Here is a 15,001-nt window from a genome sequence, read left to right as displayed (position 1 = left end):
AGTTAGCTGCAATTTGATAACAGTCACATCCTCCTTCTTGCTCCGTCTGCTTACCCTAAGAGTCCAAGTCAAGTAACCAACCTGATTAACACATGGTTTAAGTTTCTAGGTCAGGCAGTGGCTGACTAGTTAGCTGCAATTTGATAACAGTCACATCCTCCTTCTTGCTCCGTCTGCTTACCCTAAGAGTCCAAGTCAAGTCTCCTTGCAGAGAATGCTTATTCTCATGCATTAGGCAAAACACACAGCCTCAATCTGCAGCCACTGATATGTCCTCACAGAGCCAAGGGCTGCCCCTGAAATTGCCAACCTTGCACATAACAATGGTGCCCAATGTGAAAAAAAAAGACTTGCCCTATTCTTGGCCAAGCCCGTACAACCATCCTTTGAAGGTGTTGCCATAGAAAACTGATAATGTATCATGTTTCAATGATGAAAAAGGAATGGGAGAGCAGAAGCTTTACCCAAACCTTAAATTTGCAACAGGAAGAACCCCTACATCCTCAACATGCAAACACAAAAGCAGTATCTGTGGATCCCAATCCTGAGCAGTATTCAAAATGAGCCAATAAGGAGGTGCATGATGCCAAGACATGACATACTCTGTTAATCGAAAACAAGAGCTAATGAGGTTCATAATGTGAAGTCATGTCGCACTCTACCAATTGATTAAAAACCCACAATTCCACATGTGAGGTATGCCTATACTTCCAAACTTAACGTGATAAAATATCGGTCGTATATTCCCATATTTTCCTGTGCAAAACCAAGGCTTGAAGCTGCTATCTGGATTGTTTGTTGAGGTGTCTGGTTTGGCAGGTCATATTTCCCTCATCTCACACAAATATTTTCTGCAGGGTTTCCGACACTTACTGAGGAAAAGGTTGGCAGAGATGCTTATGATTTTGGAAATTTGTTCCCTTACTATTGCATCCTACGCAAATCCATATCTAAGGTTTATTTTACTACCAAGAGACAGGGCTGACTATTCACACCCAATAGCATGTTGTGCAAGTTCCTACCATTAAGGCTTTTATAGAAGTGTTTTAACACTTGTTTTATGATTTAAGTTCATAAATTGTAACTCTAATTCTCTTGTTTAGTATCTGATCCAGAATGCTTTTGTACATAACAATGGCAAAAGTTTATATTTTGGAATCAAATCAAGGACCATCAAACACATTTTCTTCTAGAGCTTTTACCTCTGCATGCTTGATTTTTTGCTGAGAATCTGGGGATATCCGCCCTTCTAGGTCTGCCAGAGTGGCTGCAGTGTCAAATGAAGATTCTGGACTGAGAAGAATGGGAGGTAACTTTTCCAATGGTCGTTCCTGAAAAGAAACGAAGAGATTGCGTCCTTTTAATACATAACTTGTATATATGGGTTACAGACTTGCTAATTTTCACATCGTCTAAGAGCATGCTAATCGAATAAGTAATGTAACTATATCATTTCCCCCCCCGCAGTTTGCTGAAAACACCAAGTCGTCTCATATTAATGTTAAACCGCTGTATCGACATTGACCAACGAGATTTGACTGCTGTGATCTTAGTATAATGTTGTCAATAAAACATATGTGCACTCACACTTTGGTACTTGACTGTCAACCAGCCAATTAACAGGACAAATTTGTTAAACTGACAAGGATAGTTGGCCGACTGAAATGACTTGGTGCTAAGTTCATGCATTGACTGATCCAATTTGTGCTTCTTGCCAGGTATCTGGTTAGTAGCAGACAATAGACTGATTACAATTGAGAATCTTTACTGCTAACAATTGCCCTCTGGCTCCATCAAAAGTAAAACATTAGATCAGTCTCTGATACAACAATAAAATATACTGCATCATTTGGATTGCCTGATGATGGAGTATGGGGTTCTTCTCAGTGCAAAATGGCCTCACCAACTCACTGGTTATCATACACACATGACTTATAGCCATTCTTGATCGGTGGCTTTATCAATGTTCACCAAGTACTGTCAACAAAGCAAGGCTGATTGTATATATTCTACATTTTCAACTAAATCTAGTGTACAATTAGTCATTTGTGATGTGCTCTCTAGCTGTGCCCTCTCTCCTCAGCTCCACTCTTCTCCTCTCCCTTCTTCATATTTTGTCAGACTGGGTAGGCAGCACTAGGTGGATTCTTACTTCAGCACCCCTCAAGTTTCCTTCCTCTTCCCTTATGACTGCTATTCTGAAAGCTTGGATCAGCTTTAGAAATACTCAGTGGAGAGTTCCCTCAACTTCTTTGGTAGAGATCTATAGGCATCCTGTCATGTGGCATGATAGCATACTTGATGAGCACTGCATACCACTTGGCCATTCACATTACATGCAGTGGTCTAGATGGGAGAGAGGCCCCGCCTCCTCTATAGATCTTGGTGGAAAGCTTTCAAAAAGCTTCTACAGGACCGCAAAATGCAATTCGTAAGTCATCTCAGAGGAAGTGCAGCGAGGATCCAGTAGATTGATGCAGCCATTCCAGTGGACTGTATGGAGATGGATGATATGCCTATTTCGTGTTCCACTCGGATGGGAGCTTTTACCGGTTCGGGCATTCCCCTTCACGTTATTGCTTTACCACGATCACACAAGGATGCCTTGGCTTTTGATGTCCACGTGGGAGGTAGGCTCTCGAGATCTTAAAACAATGTTCTACTAAAGATTGCATTTCAGCCTATCAGGGTCATTGTGACTTTATGGAACATGGCTCGGATTCTCAGTGGTATCTAGACCCCGACCAACTTCTCTTGGCCTTGGGTTCATGGAGATTGTGGCTCTATGGTGGAGTCCCCGTAAAGTATTTGCAGTGGGATCCAGGGTAGTATAAAGGTTGATGAAGGGCATCGAGAGAAGAGCCTCACCTTCTTTTCTTACAATGTAAGAGGTTTCAGATCTGTTGTAGAGGCTAGAGACCCTCCAGAGTGGAGAACTTTCAGATTTATGTTGATTTGCAAAAAATCTTTGGAAGAGACTTTGGAAGTCCCAGAGGAAAAGAAAAATCACTCTATTCTTTTGGCTTTCTATTCATGATGGAATTGTAGTTAACTTGTGGAGATCCAGAGTCTACATGTGCTCGTTGCCACTCTATGGTGGAATCGGTTCAACATTGCTTATGGGATTTTAAAAAGGGGAGGATTATCTGGAAAGGGATTGCCAGGATCTTCAATACCTTTGTCCACCACCCTTTCTTTATAACATAGGGTGGGTGTTCAGCTGCTTGGATTTCCCTTTCAGGTCCTCAGATATTTTATGAGAGGCATGCCTCTTTGTGGGCTTTCTCAATTCAGCGATACTTAGCTGAGTCATGCTCTCTGGATGATGTTCCAACCTCACCCTTCAGAGCGGTGCATGCTTCTGTGGATTCCTCTTTGGAGATTCTAGCGAGCATTTCAGCGTGGCATATCTAGAGAGCCAAATGCAAAGAGGCCTTGGATAATTCCCAGGTCTACCCCTCTCCCACTTTGGCCAATTTCTGGACAGATACTATACATACATTGATGGCCACTTGGATGAGCATGCAAGGGTCGTTCCGGGCAGCTTTTTCTACAAAGTTACTTTCCTTAGGGAATGGAGAGGCTCCCCCTTCTTCTTGGAGCCCTCTCTAGGGTTCAGATGGCATTTTCAGTCTCAACCTTGGATATTTTCTACCTCTTTTTGAGGAGCCTTTTTGGGCCATCTTGAGGCTTTATTTTATGCACTGTATGTTGTATTTCTGCTTTGAGCTTGCTCTCGTGGGTTTTGTTCCTACTTAATAAAAGTCTCTTTCTTTAGGGGAGGGGATGTGCCTCTTTGCATTTGTTTTGGAAACTGTACAACGCTTTTAAACCTCCCAAAATTCTCTGTTTCACACATGCATTCCATTTGTAATTGTCTGTAAAATCCAGCCCTAGATATTTGTATGAAGTGACTGTTTCCAAAGTCTCTCCTTTTGAGTGTGAAATGTATCTGTTTGTTTCGATGTGTTGACCTGCATTTTTTAGCAGTGTCAGGAATTACTCCAAGCATCCAAGTGTGCTTGCACCTCATTCTCATCTTTAGCGAAGAAAACCACTTTTTCTTCCATGAGAAAAACCTCTTTAGAGAGAGACGGTGCCTAATGGAAGGCACAGCTAGGGAATGAGCAGAAAATTGTGGTACTAGCCACCATGATCTGAAAATTGGTGTCCACACTATGGGAAGGGTTCATTTCTTCCATAGATATTTTGCTAAATGGGATAGAAAAGTTGGAATGATATCTAGAGACCATGGAAGCAGCGGATGGACGCTAAGGTACTCAAAGTAGGAATGAAAATTAAGTATTTTTGCATGGAGTGAGACGTAGTGTGAGGGAGACACAAAAGCAATGAGAAAAACTGTTCATTGAATGGGTTTTTGACACTGAGTACGTCTATTGCAGAAAACACTTGCACCATCAAGCACATATTATTTCATGGAACGTGACTTTGCATTCAAGGCAATACTATCTGTGAACCTTACAACCGATTACCCTTGTTGTGTCCTTTGGTCTATTGTTGCATGCCCTTTAGTGTCTGTTTCAGTTGTTAGGTCTTGTCTGAGAGATACAAGATGACCTCAATGCATAGATATGATATGCCTCACAACATAGAGCAAAAGGTAGTGTGAGGGACAAAGCAACACTTTGAAGGATGTCATACAGCATTTTGGAAACTCTTTTTTTGGGCTGATTTTTTTTCCCCGTTTTATCTCTTAAAAGACATGAAATAGCCACGTGACGTTCCGATTACACCTGGTTCAACCAGTACATAAGAAAACTAGCATGAATACAACTAGTGCAACCAATATAGCTAATTTTTAAAAAAACTTAGAATAGAAGAAGACAAATAGGAATCAAACATCCATTATAGAGGTCTGTTGGTTTAGCTTTAAAACCCTTAATCAATGCCCTGCCATCTTGGTAAACGGCCCATTTGCCTTCTTTTCTAGCTGCCTTCAACATTGCTGACTCAGATATTTTGTTCTTTACCTAAGTTTTTGTGAGTTTCTTTGCAATCAACACTTGTAGACCTTTCAACTTGTTGAACTGTCTAAGAACTTGCATTGTTTCAGCTCTTGTCTCGAAAGTAAGAATACCATGCGCTCCTTGTCCTATCTCAAAGTATAGATCTACTAAATTAATGCCTGGAAAAGCTTTCCTGAGTTTTTTTCAGGTTTCTTCCCAAGAATCTTTTTCTATATTGCAGTTGTCCGGTCCGGTAACCCTCCAATCCTGAGCTTCTTTTTTTTTTTTTTTCCCAAAAAGAGACTTCTATTAAGTATTAAAGAAAACCGTTAGAGCAAGCTCCATACGGGATACACCATGCAATGCATGAAAAGCTCAAGAGCCAAAAAGAAAGAATTGGGGCTGATAGTGCCATCTCAATCCAGTAGAAACCTCCGAGAAAAAGGGAGAACCCTTCCAAACTCGAAGAAAAACGGTCCTTCTAGAAGAGGCTGCCCGTGAAGGGCCCTGCATGCTAGCCCAAATGGCTATCAAAGTGTGAACTGTGTCAGTCCAAATATCCATGAACACCTGTGAAGGGTGTATCTGGATGCCATCCAAGGCCTCTGTACATTTGGCTCTCCAAATGTGCCAAGAGGAAATGCTAGCCAAGATCTCCCAAGAGGTGTCCACTGAAGCATGAGAAGCCCTGAAGGGAGTAAGTGGTACATGAGAGCAGGGCTCTATCACCTGCCGGCGGACCGAGAGTGCCCAAGAAGAAGGCTCACCCTCATAAAACACCTGGGGCCCAGTAAGGGATAATCATGCGACCAAGCCCCAAGTCATGAAGAAAGGGAAAGTATGAAAAATGCTGAGTATCCTCGCAACCCCTTTCCAAATAGTCCTCGCCTGACTGCAGTCCCAAAGGCAATGTCGCACTGACTCCTCTACAGAATGATAGCGAGGGCAAGTGGGATCAGCCCCAAGACGTGATCTCCACAAGTTCACTGCAATCCCTCCATGAATAGAAAGCCAAAAGAAAAGAGTGATCTTTCTATTTCTGAGGGTTTTCCAGAGTCTCCTCCAGAAATTCCTACGCAAATCTGCAGTGATGAAGAAGCTATCCCAATGGGGGGCTCTGGAGGGAACCCAACCCCTACTGTTCAGCTAAAATCTCCTGGCATTACCAACAGTGAAACGAAAAAAGGGGATTCCCCTCTCTCGGTGCCCATGATCTATCCACTCCCACTCTCCTGGGTCCCACTGCAAGCACCCGATAGGTGCACCTCTATACAACCACAACCTCCCAAGATCCCAGGCCAAAAGCAGAGGGTCGGGGTCTAAGTACCACTCCAAGCCCGCTCCATGGTCCACAAAACCAGCAATCCTGACAGGCTGAAAGGCAACCTCTAGAAGAATATCATCCGTGGATCTAGAGAGTATACCTCCATCCCCAACGTCAAAGACCAGTGCATCTTCTCCGAGACCTCGAAGAGCGATCACCTGTAGAGGAACTGCTGTCCTCGAAAAAGCTCCCATCCAAGTGGTGGAAGTAATAGGCAACTCAATTGCCCATTCCACCGGGATGGCTGCATCTATCTGCTGAACCCTGCGTGCTACCCCTCTGAGGTGACTCACGGACTGCAGTCTTTGATCCTCAGGTAGCCTGATAAATGCCTTCCAAGTACCTACTGTGTAGGCGGGGCCTCTCTCCCATCTAGACCATTGCATGTAATGGGAAGTGCCCAGTGGTCTGCCATGCTCATCAAGTATACTATCATTCCAAATGACCGGCTACCTATCAATCTCTATCCAGGGTAGAGGACGGAACCCTTCGAAGAGTATTCCTAAAGCTCCCCCAAGCTTTCAGGATAGCAGACATGAGAGGAGAGGCAGGAGATCTGAGAGGGGCTGAAGTAAAAATCCATCTTGGGCTGTCCACCCAATCATCTCCCAAGGTTGGTGTGCAAGCCTGAATGCGTCCAAAAAAGAAATCCTTCCAAGGTTCCTGCCCAGGCATGAGTCCCCTCAACACCACCTTACAAAGCAATGCCCTGCACTGCAAGTCCGGGTCAATGATGTTTAGGCCCCCTTCAGATGTAGGGAGAATAATGGTCTCCCAGGCCACCCTCGCTGCAACATCTGCTGTGCCATCAAGTCCACTCCATAAAAAATTCCTGACTGGTCTAATAAGCTGAGTGATGCAATCCCTAGACCGGCACCAGCAAGAACACACAAACCAAGCGGTGGCCAAGAGAACCTGTTTCACTACCACAACTCTAGATGCAAGGTCGAGTTTGGCAGAGCTCCAGAAAAGAAGCTTTTTCCTTATACTTTCTAGTACTGGGGCAAACTGCTGTGCTGGAGAGATGCCCAATCCTACCTGGCATCCCAAATACTTGATAGGAACACCCCTCTGAATCTAGGAAAAGCCAACGTAACCTCCCCAGCCTAAAGTGTCCTCATCACTAATCCAAAAGCCAAAGGATTTATGCCAGTTAATGTGTGCCCCTGTAGCTGAGCAAAAAAAATCCAAGGCTGTCCGGAAAGAATCAAGTGAATGCGAAGAGGCCTCAATAAAAATAGGAGTGTCATCAGCCAACTCACAGTCAAGAAGCTCTTGCTCCTGTCTCAAGGGCAATCTCAACCCAAAAAGCTCAGCCTGAGATCTACGGAAGATACTCATAGCTTCTGCCACAAAAAGAAAGAGGAAGGGGGCTAAAGGGCATCCCTGACGAACTAATCTGGAAATCTGAAACCTATCACCCCTTACGCCTCCAATCAAAACATGGCTGTTAGCTGACATGTAAAGGGAGGCCACCCCTCTAATCCAAGCATCTGAAAAATCCAAACCGTAGAAGAGTGCCCTCAAGAAAACCCCAATCTACTCTATCATAGGCTTTCTCGAAGTCCAGGAGTAGAACTGCCAGCCTCTGCCCGCTCTGCATAGCCCACTCTGAGGCTTCCCAAAAGGAAAAGATATTGTCAAATATGCTCGTGCCATGCACAAAGCCTGTCTGAGTATCATGGATGAGGTCTGGAAGAAGGGGCTGCAATCGGATGCTGATCGCCTTGGCAAGGATTTTGTATAAAGTGCCCAACAGAGTGATGGGTCTCCAATGGGATACAAAATTCCTGTTGCCACGTTTCGCCTGTTGCCACGTTTCGGGATAAGGTGTATGAGTCCCTCGGTCAGTGAGTCAGGCATCTCACCCGAGTCCCAAATGCCCTGCAGGGCTGAAGTAATAGGATCACCTATCATATCCCAAAAGGCTATAAAGAAAGAAGGAGTAATACCATCGGAACCAGGGCATTTCCAGGGGAGAGGGTGAAAGGAAGGAGAGAGAGAGAGGAATGAGCAAGGAGAGGAGTCAGCAAGTAGAGGAGAGGAAGAAGAGGGCGCAGCAAAGGGGGAGGAAGAAGGAAGAGGAGGGGAGGAAAGAGGAGAGGAGGAGTGGAGGAGAGGGAGGGGGAGGGGCTGGCAGCAGTGCGGGGGGGGGGGGGGGGGGGGGGCTGGCAGCAGCGCAGGGGGGAGCAGCAGGCAAGGGGGAGGGGAGGGAGGAGGCAGCACGCAGGGGGGAGGCAGCGCACAGAGGGGAAGAGGTAGCGCGCAAGGGGGGGGGGGGGTGCTGCAGCAGCGCAGGGGGGAGCAGCAGGCAAGGGGGAGGAGGTAGCGCACAAGGGGGAGGCAACGCGCAGGGGGAGGAGGCAGCGCGCAGGGGGGGCTGCAGCAGCAGAAGAGGAGGGGAGTCGAGGGTAGGGGGGAGGGAGGAAGCAGCAAGGAGGGGAGGGAGGGAGCAGCGAGGATGGCAGCAGGAGGGAGCGGGGAGCGCCTAGGAAGTGGTCTTCTCTACCGGTATTAAAGGGATATTGCCTCCCTAACCAAAAAAAAAACACCTGAGCTTCTTTGAGTTGAGCAGCCTTTCAAATTCCTCATTTATGTCCTTCTGCAATCGTGTAGACACCTGTGCATCTAAGGAGCTCTACACTTCTCCTTTGAGCTTCTCTTGGTTCTCTCCATTGAGCTTCTTATGCATCTCTTCTATTTGGATAGAGACTGATTCATCATCTAGAACTGAGTGGGGAGTTGGCTTGTTTAGTTTGAGCTCAACCACTTTCACTCTCTCCTCTAGATCCTGAAATCTGTTGTTGGAGAGGAAGTATGACCTCATTCAGAGGTGATGCTAGTTTTACAGCACATGAAGGCTGCTTCTCTAGTTTTCTGTCACTCATTCAGAAGGAGTTCAGAGGTGATGCTAGTTTTACAGCACATGAAGGCTGCTTCTCTAGTTTTCTGTCACTCATTGTAAAAATAATGACAATTTGTGAGGACCCCCCAAAAATGACGGTTTTGGGAAAATCTTGAGAAAGATGTGATGGACACCGATCCAGTTAAAGGAGTGAAGGCCCCAAAATTCAGAATATCAGGGCGATGCTCCAAGCCTGGTAAAGCCGTACTTGGTTCTACACAAAGTACATGTTTCTTGATGGACCTGCTTGTTTTGCTGCTGCTTGTAGACTGTGTTTCACTCTAAATACAGCTATGCAATGCCTATGGAGTGAGGTACAAGTTTGCTGCTTGCAAACTGTGCTTCACTCTGAATACAGCTATGCGATGCCTACGGAGTGAGGTACAAATTTGGCATGTAATGTTTGCCTCTTGCCTCCCTCTCACCTCTTTCTTTCTCCTCTCACCTCATTGCAGCTTTCCTTTCCTTCTCTTCACTCCCTCCCTCCGGGATGCTCCCATAGCAGCTCTTCCCTTCACCTTTCCTCGGCAGCAGTGCCACCCTTCTCCTCACTTTTTTTTTCCTCCCTGCAAACCTCTTTCTGCTTGTCCCATGCCAATGGCCAAGAGACCATTGGTGGTGCTGTGGCAAGATCAGCGCCAAAGCTGTTGAAAGAAACTACGATGGAGGGGTACTCTAGGACTTGCAGTGACAAGTCCAACCGATCAGAAATATAGGTATTCAGAATGAGTGGGACGATTGACAGATACTCTCTTGGGCACATGGCGTTTCTTTTAGCCATCATTTTTCATTGTCATTTTGCGGATAAATTCATGGGTCATTTGGCTGATGTGACTCCTTGTCCCAAATATGGGAATTAATGATTCGGGGTATATTTGAGGGGAAGGCTTATGGAGGTGTATCACGTTGCGGCATATTTAATGGTGGGTTTTAAGAGTTAAATTATAGGAATGCTTTGTAAGGGGTGATGGCTTAAAAAGAGGCCTAGATCCTTTGGAGCAGCCTACCATTATGCATGTGGCAGCCTACCAGGCCACTCGTTACACATGTATGATGTAGCAAAATGAGACACTAATGTTTTGGTGATAAGTGGATTATAGGATAGGGATGCACTCATGATCACATGTATGTTTGGCATGGAGTTGGTTTTTGTTTGACGCATGTATCTTTCATGATGCTCGCTTGCAGGTATACCCATGTGTCTATTCTATATAAAGGGAGGCATTTCGTGGGCGGGGAAACTGTAAAAGGAAGTAGTGTTATTAGGCTCTTTAGAGAAATGAGGAGAAGAGGCCCCTTTTTCCCCTTTATGCGGAGTTAAGGAGGGGACTTCCATTTGGTGTAGAGTTATCTCACATATAGTGGACCTTGGAGAAGTAGCCCATGGATAGCCATGCAAAATTTGGAATGGACTTCTAATTGTGAGTCTTCTTTCCCTCTTTATCTTTCTTCATTTAGTACTCCTCCTCCATGCTTTGTAGATAGCATTATCCTCAATATCAGTAACGCTTTGGCCCCCAGCAACTTGAGGCATGGCATTTTCATTGAAACTGTCTTACATTCTGTGAACGAGCAGCTACAACGGAAGATGAACAAATTTGTCAAAAGAGGGACATAAAAATTTCATCTTCTGAATCGAAATAGTTGTAGTCACAATTAAGTTTTAGCACTACACTTCCGCGGTGCTGTTTACACAAAGTCAACCTACTGATGTCCATGAGGCCTCGCACCCACTTTTCCATAGATGCATTCCAGGCACAATGAGGCTGAGAAGAATTATTGGATGGCTTCACAAACCTTTATTAGCTGGTCCACCTCAGGCTGTGGCTGCTCTCCACCGGTGAGGACAATTGCAGATACGTTTGGAAATGATCCAGACTGGTGTAGATCGATCAGACCCAATAATATATCAGGGCGCCCTGCATCACTAATGACAACAATACTCTCGGAAAGGTCCTTCAAGGTTTTTATCTGCGAAAGAACATCTGACAACGGTGGTGTTGCAGCCACAAAGTGACTAGATTCCATTGAGTTAGCAATAGCACCATGAGTTCCATACAAAACATTTGCTCCCAAAGCTGCAACAATATCATCAACCTGCAAAAGACATGCAATAATAGTATCAAAGCTGATTACAAGTCCGTCCTCACAGATAAGAAATAAAGAATTTCATGCATCGAATTGAGTGGCAGGCATGGCTAACTGACACCCTTGATAAGAGACAGTTCCCCTTAATCATGTATCATTGTCCCGCAAGGACTCCTTGCAAGGAAAATCTAAATACCCACTAGTATTAACATCACATTAAAAAATTGTTTCTGTCCGTCTAGAGAAAACCAAGTGAGCAAACTTCTAACTTGACTACTCCTGCGTTACCATCTGTAAACCGTCTATGGGGCTTGGGTCCTCGTATTACCTTGATGGACTTCAAAATCGAATCCTCTGGGATTGCCCCAAGGTAGGGAATTCTGATCTCTTGAAAATGTTTCTGCAGTAGCGTGTCTCCCCGCTTTGTAGCTGGAAGGCGATAGACTATTGCTCCCAAAACATCAACAAAATTTCGCTTCAGTACAGAAGCACTCACTTTGGTACTTAGTACTATATCTCTCTCCCATTCAAGCTGATCCCATCTCACAATCCTCCTCTCCCCCACACCTGCAACTTTTCTGGCGTTTGTCACCATCACCACTGGCAAACCTAACGTTGATGCAATCCTAGCATTCAGAAGTGTTGCATCGTCTCCAGCTCTTTTCAAGCTGGTGCCTTCCACTAGAACAAAGTCATGAGTACGCTTGTATGCCTCGTAAGCTGCATTCCACAACCATACGGAGTCATAAAATAGAACGGAGTCAGGCAAAGACTTCAGTAATAATCAAACTTCGATTTCTTCTTGTTTCATTAAATAATAATAAAAATTTTGGACTTTTCCCAATGCGTTCCGTTAGTCATTTATATCTATAGACAGTTACAATTGTAAAAATTCTGCCAGAAAAAAGGACTTTAAAGGCTTCTAAATCGGATAGAATGGCAAATGAGTTTTCTTCCCAGCCTATCCTGACCTTAGTGACCTTGGCGACAGTGGCGTGCTTATCTCGGCTGCTTGGGCGTTCACAGAACACTAAAAAATGAATGAACCATGCATACATGTTTGAAGGTTGATATTAAGATTGCATTGGGGCAAAGATACCTGAGACGATATGGATTACGAAAATGAGAATGAAAGTTTCGACGTTTTCAAGGAGATTCCTCTCTCCGACAATCGAATCCATAGAGTATCAATGCCGTTGGAGTCCATACCTCTGTAAACTTCTTCGATTAAATCGTCCACTTTGTCGAGTTCCACAAGTTCAAACGCTCGGGCCTGCGTGATGCCACGCATGGACTGCAAGTCATCTGGAAGCTTAAAAGCGTCTATGAGGACCTTCGACCTGCTAAGACCTGCGGAAGAAATATCGACGGGGCAAAAGTAGCCAAGGCCGGAGGGAGAAGAACTCTGCAAAGAGTGGAAAAGGCCGAGGGAGACGACAACGGAGGAGGGGCTGGGGAAGCCACTGGTGTGATGAATGTAAAGGCCTGGGGTGTGGAGGAGGCGATGGGGAGGCGAAGGGGGGATGAAATTGCGCCATGGACGGGCTCGTCGACAGAAGAAGGAGCTGATGAGCATGGCGAACAAAAAGAAGATGAAGAAGACGAAGATGAAGAAAAAGGCTAAACTGCCACCTTTTCCTTTGAATTGATAGCCAGCTGACTGCCTATTTAGTTATAGACAACGCAATGCAGTGCACACGAGTGGTTTTTTTACACCGCTAAAAACCGGGGGCCTCGAGAGTCCACCTCACACCTGCCCACCACCACCCCCCGGCACGGTCCCGGTGTCCGCCTATCGGAGCTGGCTGCCCACATTCAAGTCCTCCTGCTTGCAGCATCGGCGGTCCTGGGCAGGCTCCCCTCGATGGGACCATGGGTGCGTTGGGTCTTGACCCTCTCAACAGCGGGCCTCCTTCCATGCATAGCATGTGCAGTGGCCTTCTAGGAATCCAACTTGAACAATTAGCGCCCGACAAGAGGCCTAGCGTGCATCGGCCATTCTGGCCACATGAAAAATTAGCGAGCGTGCCGTTGATCAAGGGTTGGCTACACAAAGGCCGTCCACCATTGGGTGTAATGGAGGGAGGTAATGGATAGGTGGGCAGGTGTAAGCTTGTCATTCAGAAGCTCGCACAGAGTTCAACAACATCAAGCATTGGTGTGAGTTCGAATCCACCATTTTCCAAAATGCCCATTCAAACAAAGATGTGCAACCCGCCACCTCCAACTCCACATTGTGAATGAATGAGGTGCCACTCTCTCATCTAGATGCATGGTGTGGGAACGTACACATATATTGCTTAGGTGGCCATACTTCTTTTCTTTGCACCATTACACTCCAATCTACATACCATCCTTGTAGTCACCATCTTCCATCAATCATGGAGTCTCAATGACCCTCCCTCAACCAACTTGGGAACTTTCCAACATTGACCCTTTCAAGACCTTGGTATTGAACCATGTGGCCCATGTGGGGTGACTCACTCTCGAGGCAATGCAATGCTTGAGGTTTCAAGGACCTACAATATAGCTTATCATTCATACGTTTTATACTTACTTACAAGCCAGCCTCGATTCTTGTACCATGACCAAGAAAAAGCTGATCTTTGTACAAGATGCTTTGCTTTTGGAAGCACTTTTTACAGGACGAAGGCTTCTCTTTGTACAAGATGCTTTGCTTTTGACACCTTGTACCAAGCATACTTCATTTTTTGCTTTCCATCATCCCATTTTTTATGCACCACTCACAAGCAAGACTTGGAGGCCAATGATTACATGATTCTCTCACTAGGCTTAAAATTCTCTTAATCCTCAAAACAACAGTCCTCGCAGTACCCAAAAGCTTTGAATTGTATGAAAATCTCTGGTGATAATATGTGGCCCTAGAGAAGTTTTTGGGGAAAACCGAATTAATCAAAGTAAGTTACAAGCACCCTAATGATAAATCACCCCCCCCTGACAAATTAACATAAGGCCTTCTAGCTCTCCCCTAAGCGCCTCTAATCTTTCTCTCTCCCTCACCCTAATCCCACCATCACCTCCCCATCTCTCTCCACTCTCCCCTCACCTTTGTCACTCCATCCACCTCCTCTAATGCCTCCCCTCCTTGCTCCATCTCACCACTTTCCCTCACTGCTATCCCTTCCTCTGCTCCCACTTTCCATACTCTACTCTCCCTTCCCCTTCCACAACTCTCTCCCTCCCCTCACCTCTGTCTCTCCCTCCATCACTCTCTCCCTCTATCCCTCCCATTGTTCCTTGCCCTCCCTCCTTGCTCCCCCTCACCACTTTCTTTCATCTTGATTGCTCCCTCTCTTGCTCCCTAATCGCCCCTTGCCCCCATTCCCTATTACTCTCTCCCTCCCCCTCTCGCTACTTTCTTTCTTCCTCCTTTTATAGTTCTCCTCATTTCATTTTCTCCACTCCTTGGTAACTGCAATTTACTGGTGGTTGGTTGAAGGGCCCGCGAGGGCATTCACCAATAGAGCTCCTATACTAAGGAAGTGGTCATGGTCACGAAAGGAAGGCAAGGGGGCCGGCACTAGGAGGGAGAGGAGATAGTAAGAGAGCGGGGGCTGAGTGGAGGGAGAGATGCAGGGGGGGGGAGGGTGACTAAGTGGCAAAAGAAGAAGGGGAGTGATGGGAAGGGGGAATGAGGAGGAGAGCAGGGAGATGGTGAGACTGGGAAGAGAGCGAGATGGTGGCAAGGTGGTGGGA

General features: G+C 45.8%; 1 protein-coding gene across 1 annotated transcript in view; it reads right to left on the bottom strand.

Moving 5' to 3' along the window:
• LOC147897159 (uncharacterized) overlaps positions 1-12,928 on the bottom strand; it is a 41,087-nt gene extending 28,159 nt beyond the window's left edge. The window contains exons 1-4 of the mRNA XM_087382045.1: positions 12,494-12,928; positions 11,613-12,004; positions 10,994-11,293; positions 1,203-1,331 (exon numbers count right to left, since the gene is read on the bottom strand). Coding sequence (XP_087238171.1) covers positions 1,203-1,331; positions 10,994-11,293; positions 11,613-12,004; positions 12,494-12,860 — 1,188 coding nt within the window. The 5' untranslated portion in view covers positions 12,861-12,928. The remainder of the gene's footprint in view (positions 1-1,202; positions 1,332-10,993; positions 11,294-11,612; positions 12,005-12,493) is intronic.
• Between the last annotated feature and the right edge of the window lie 2,073 nt (positions 12,929-15,001).

The sequence above is a fragment of the Dipteris shenzhenensis genome, chromosome 11 (assembly GCF_047967505.1).
Source record: "Dipteris shenzhenensis isolate YYH24624 ecotype China chromosome 11, Dip_SZ_1.0, whole genome shotgun sequence".
NCBI lineage: Eukaryota > Viridiplantae > Streptophyta > Polypodiopsida > Gleicheniales > Dipteridaceae > Dipteris > Dipteris shenzhenensis.
This window is presented reverse-complemented; position numbering and strand designations above follow the sequence as displayed.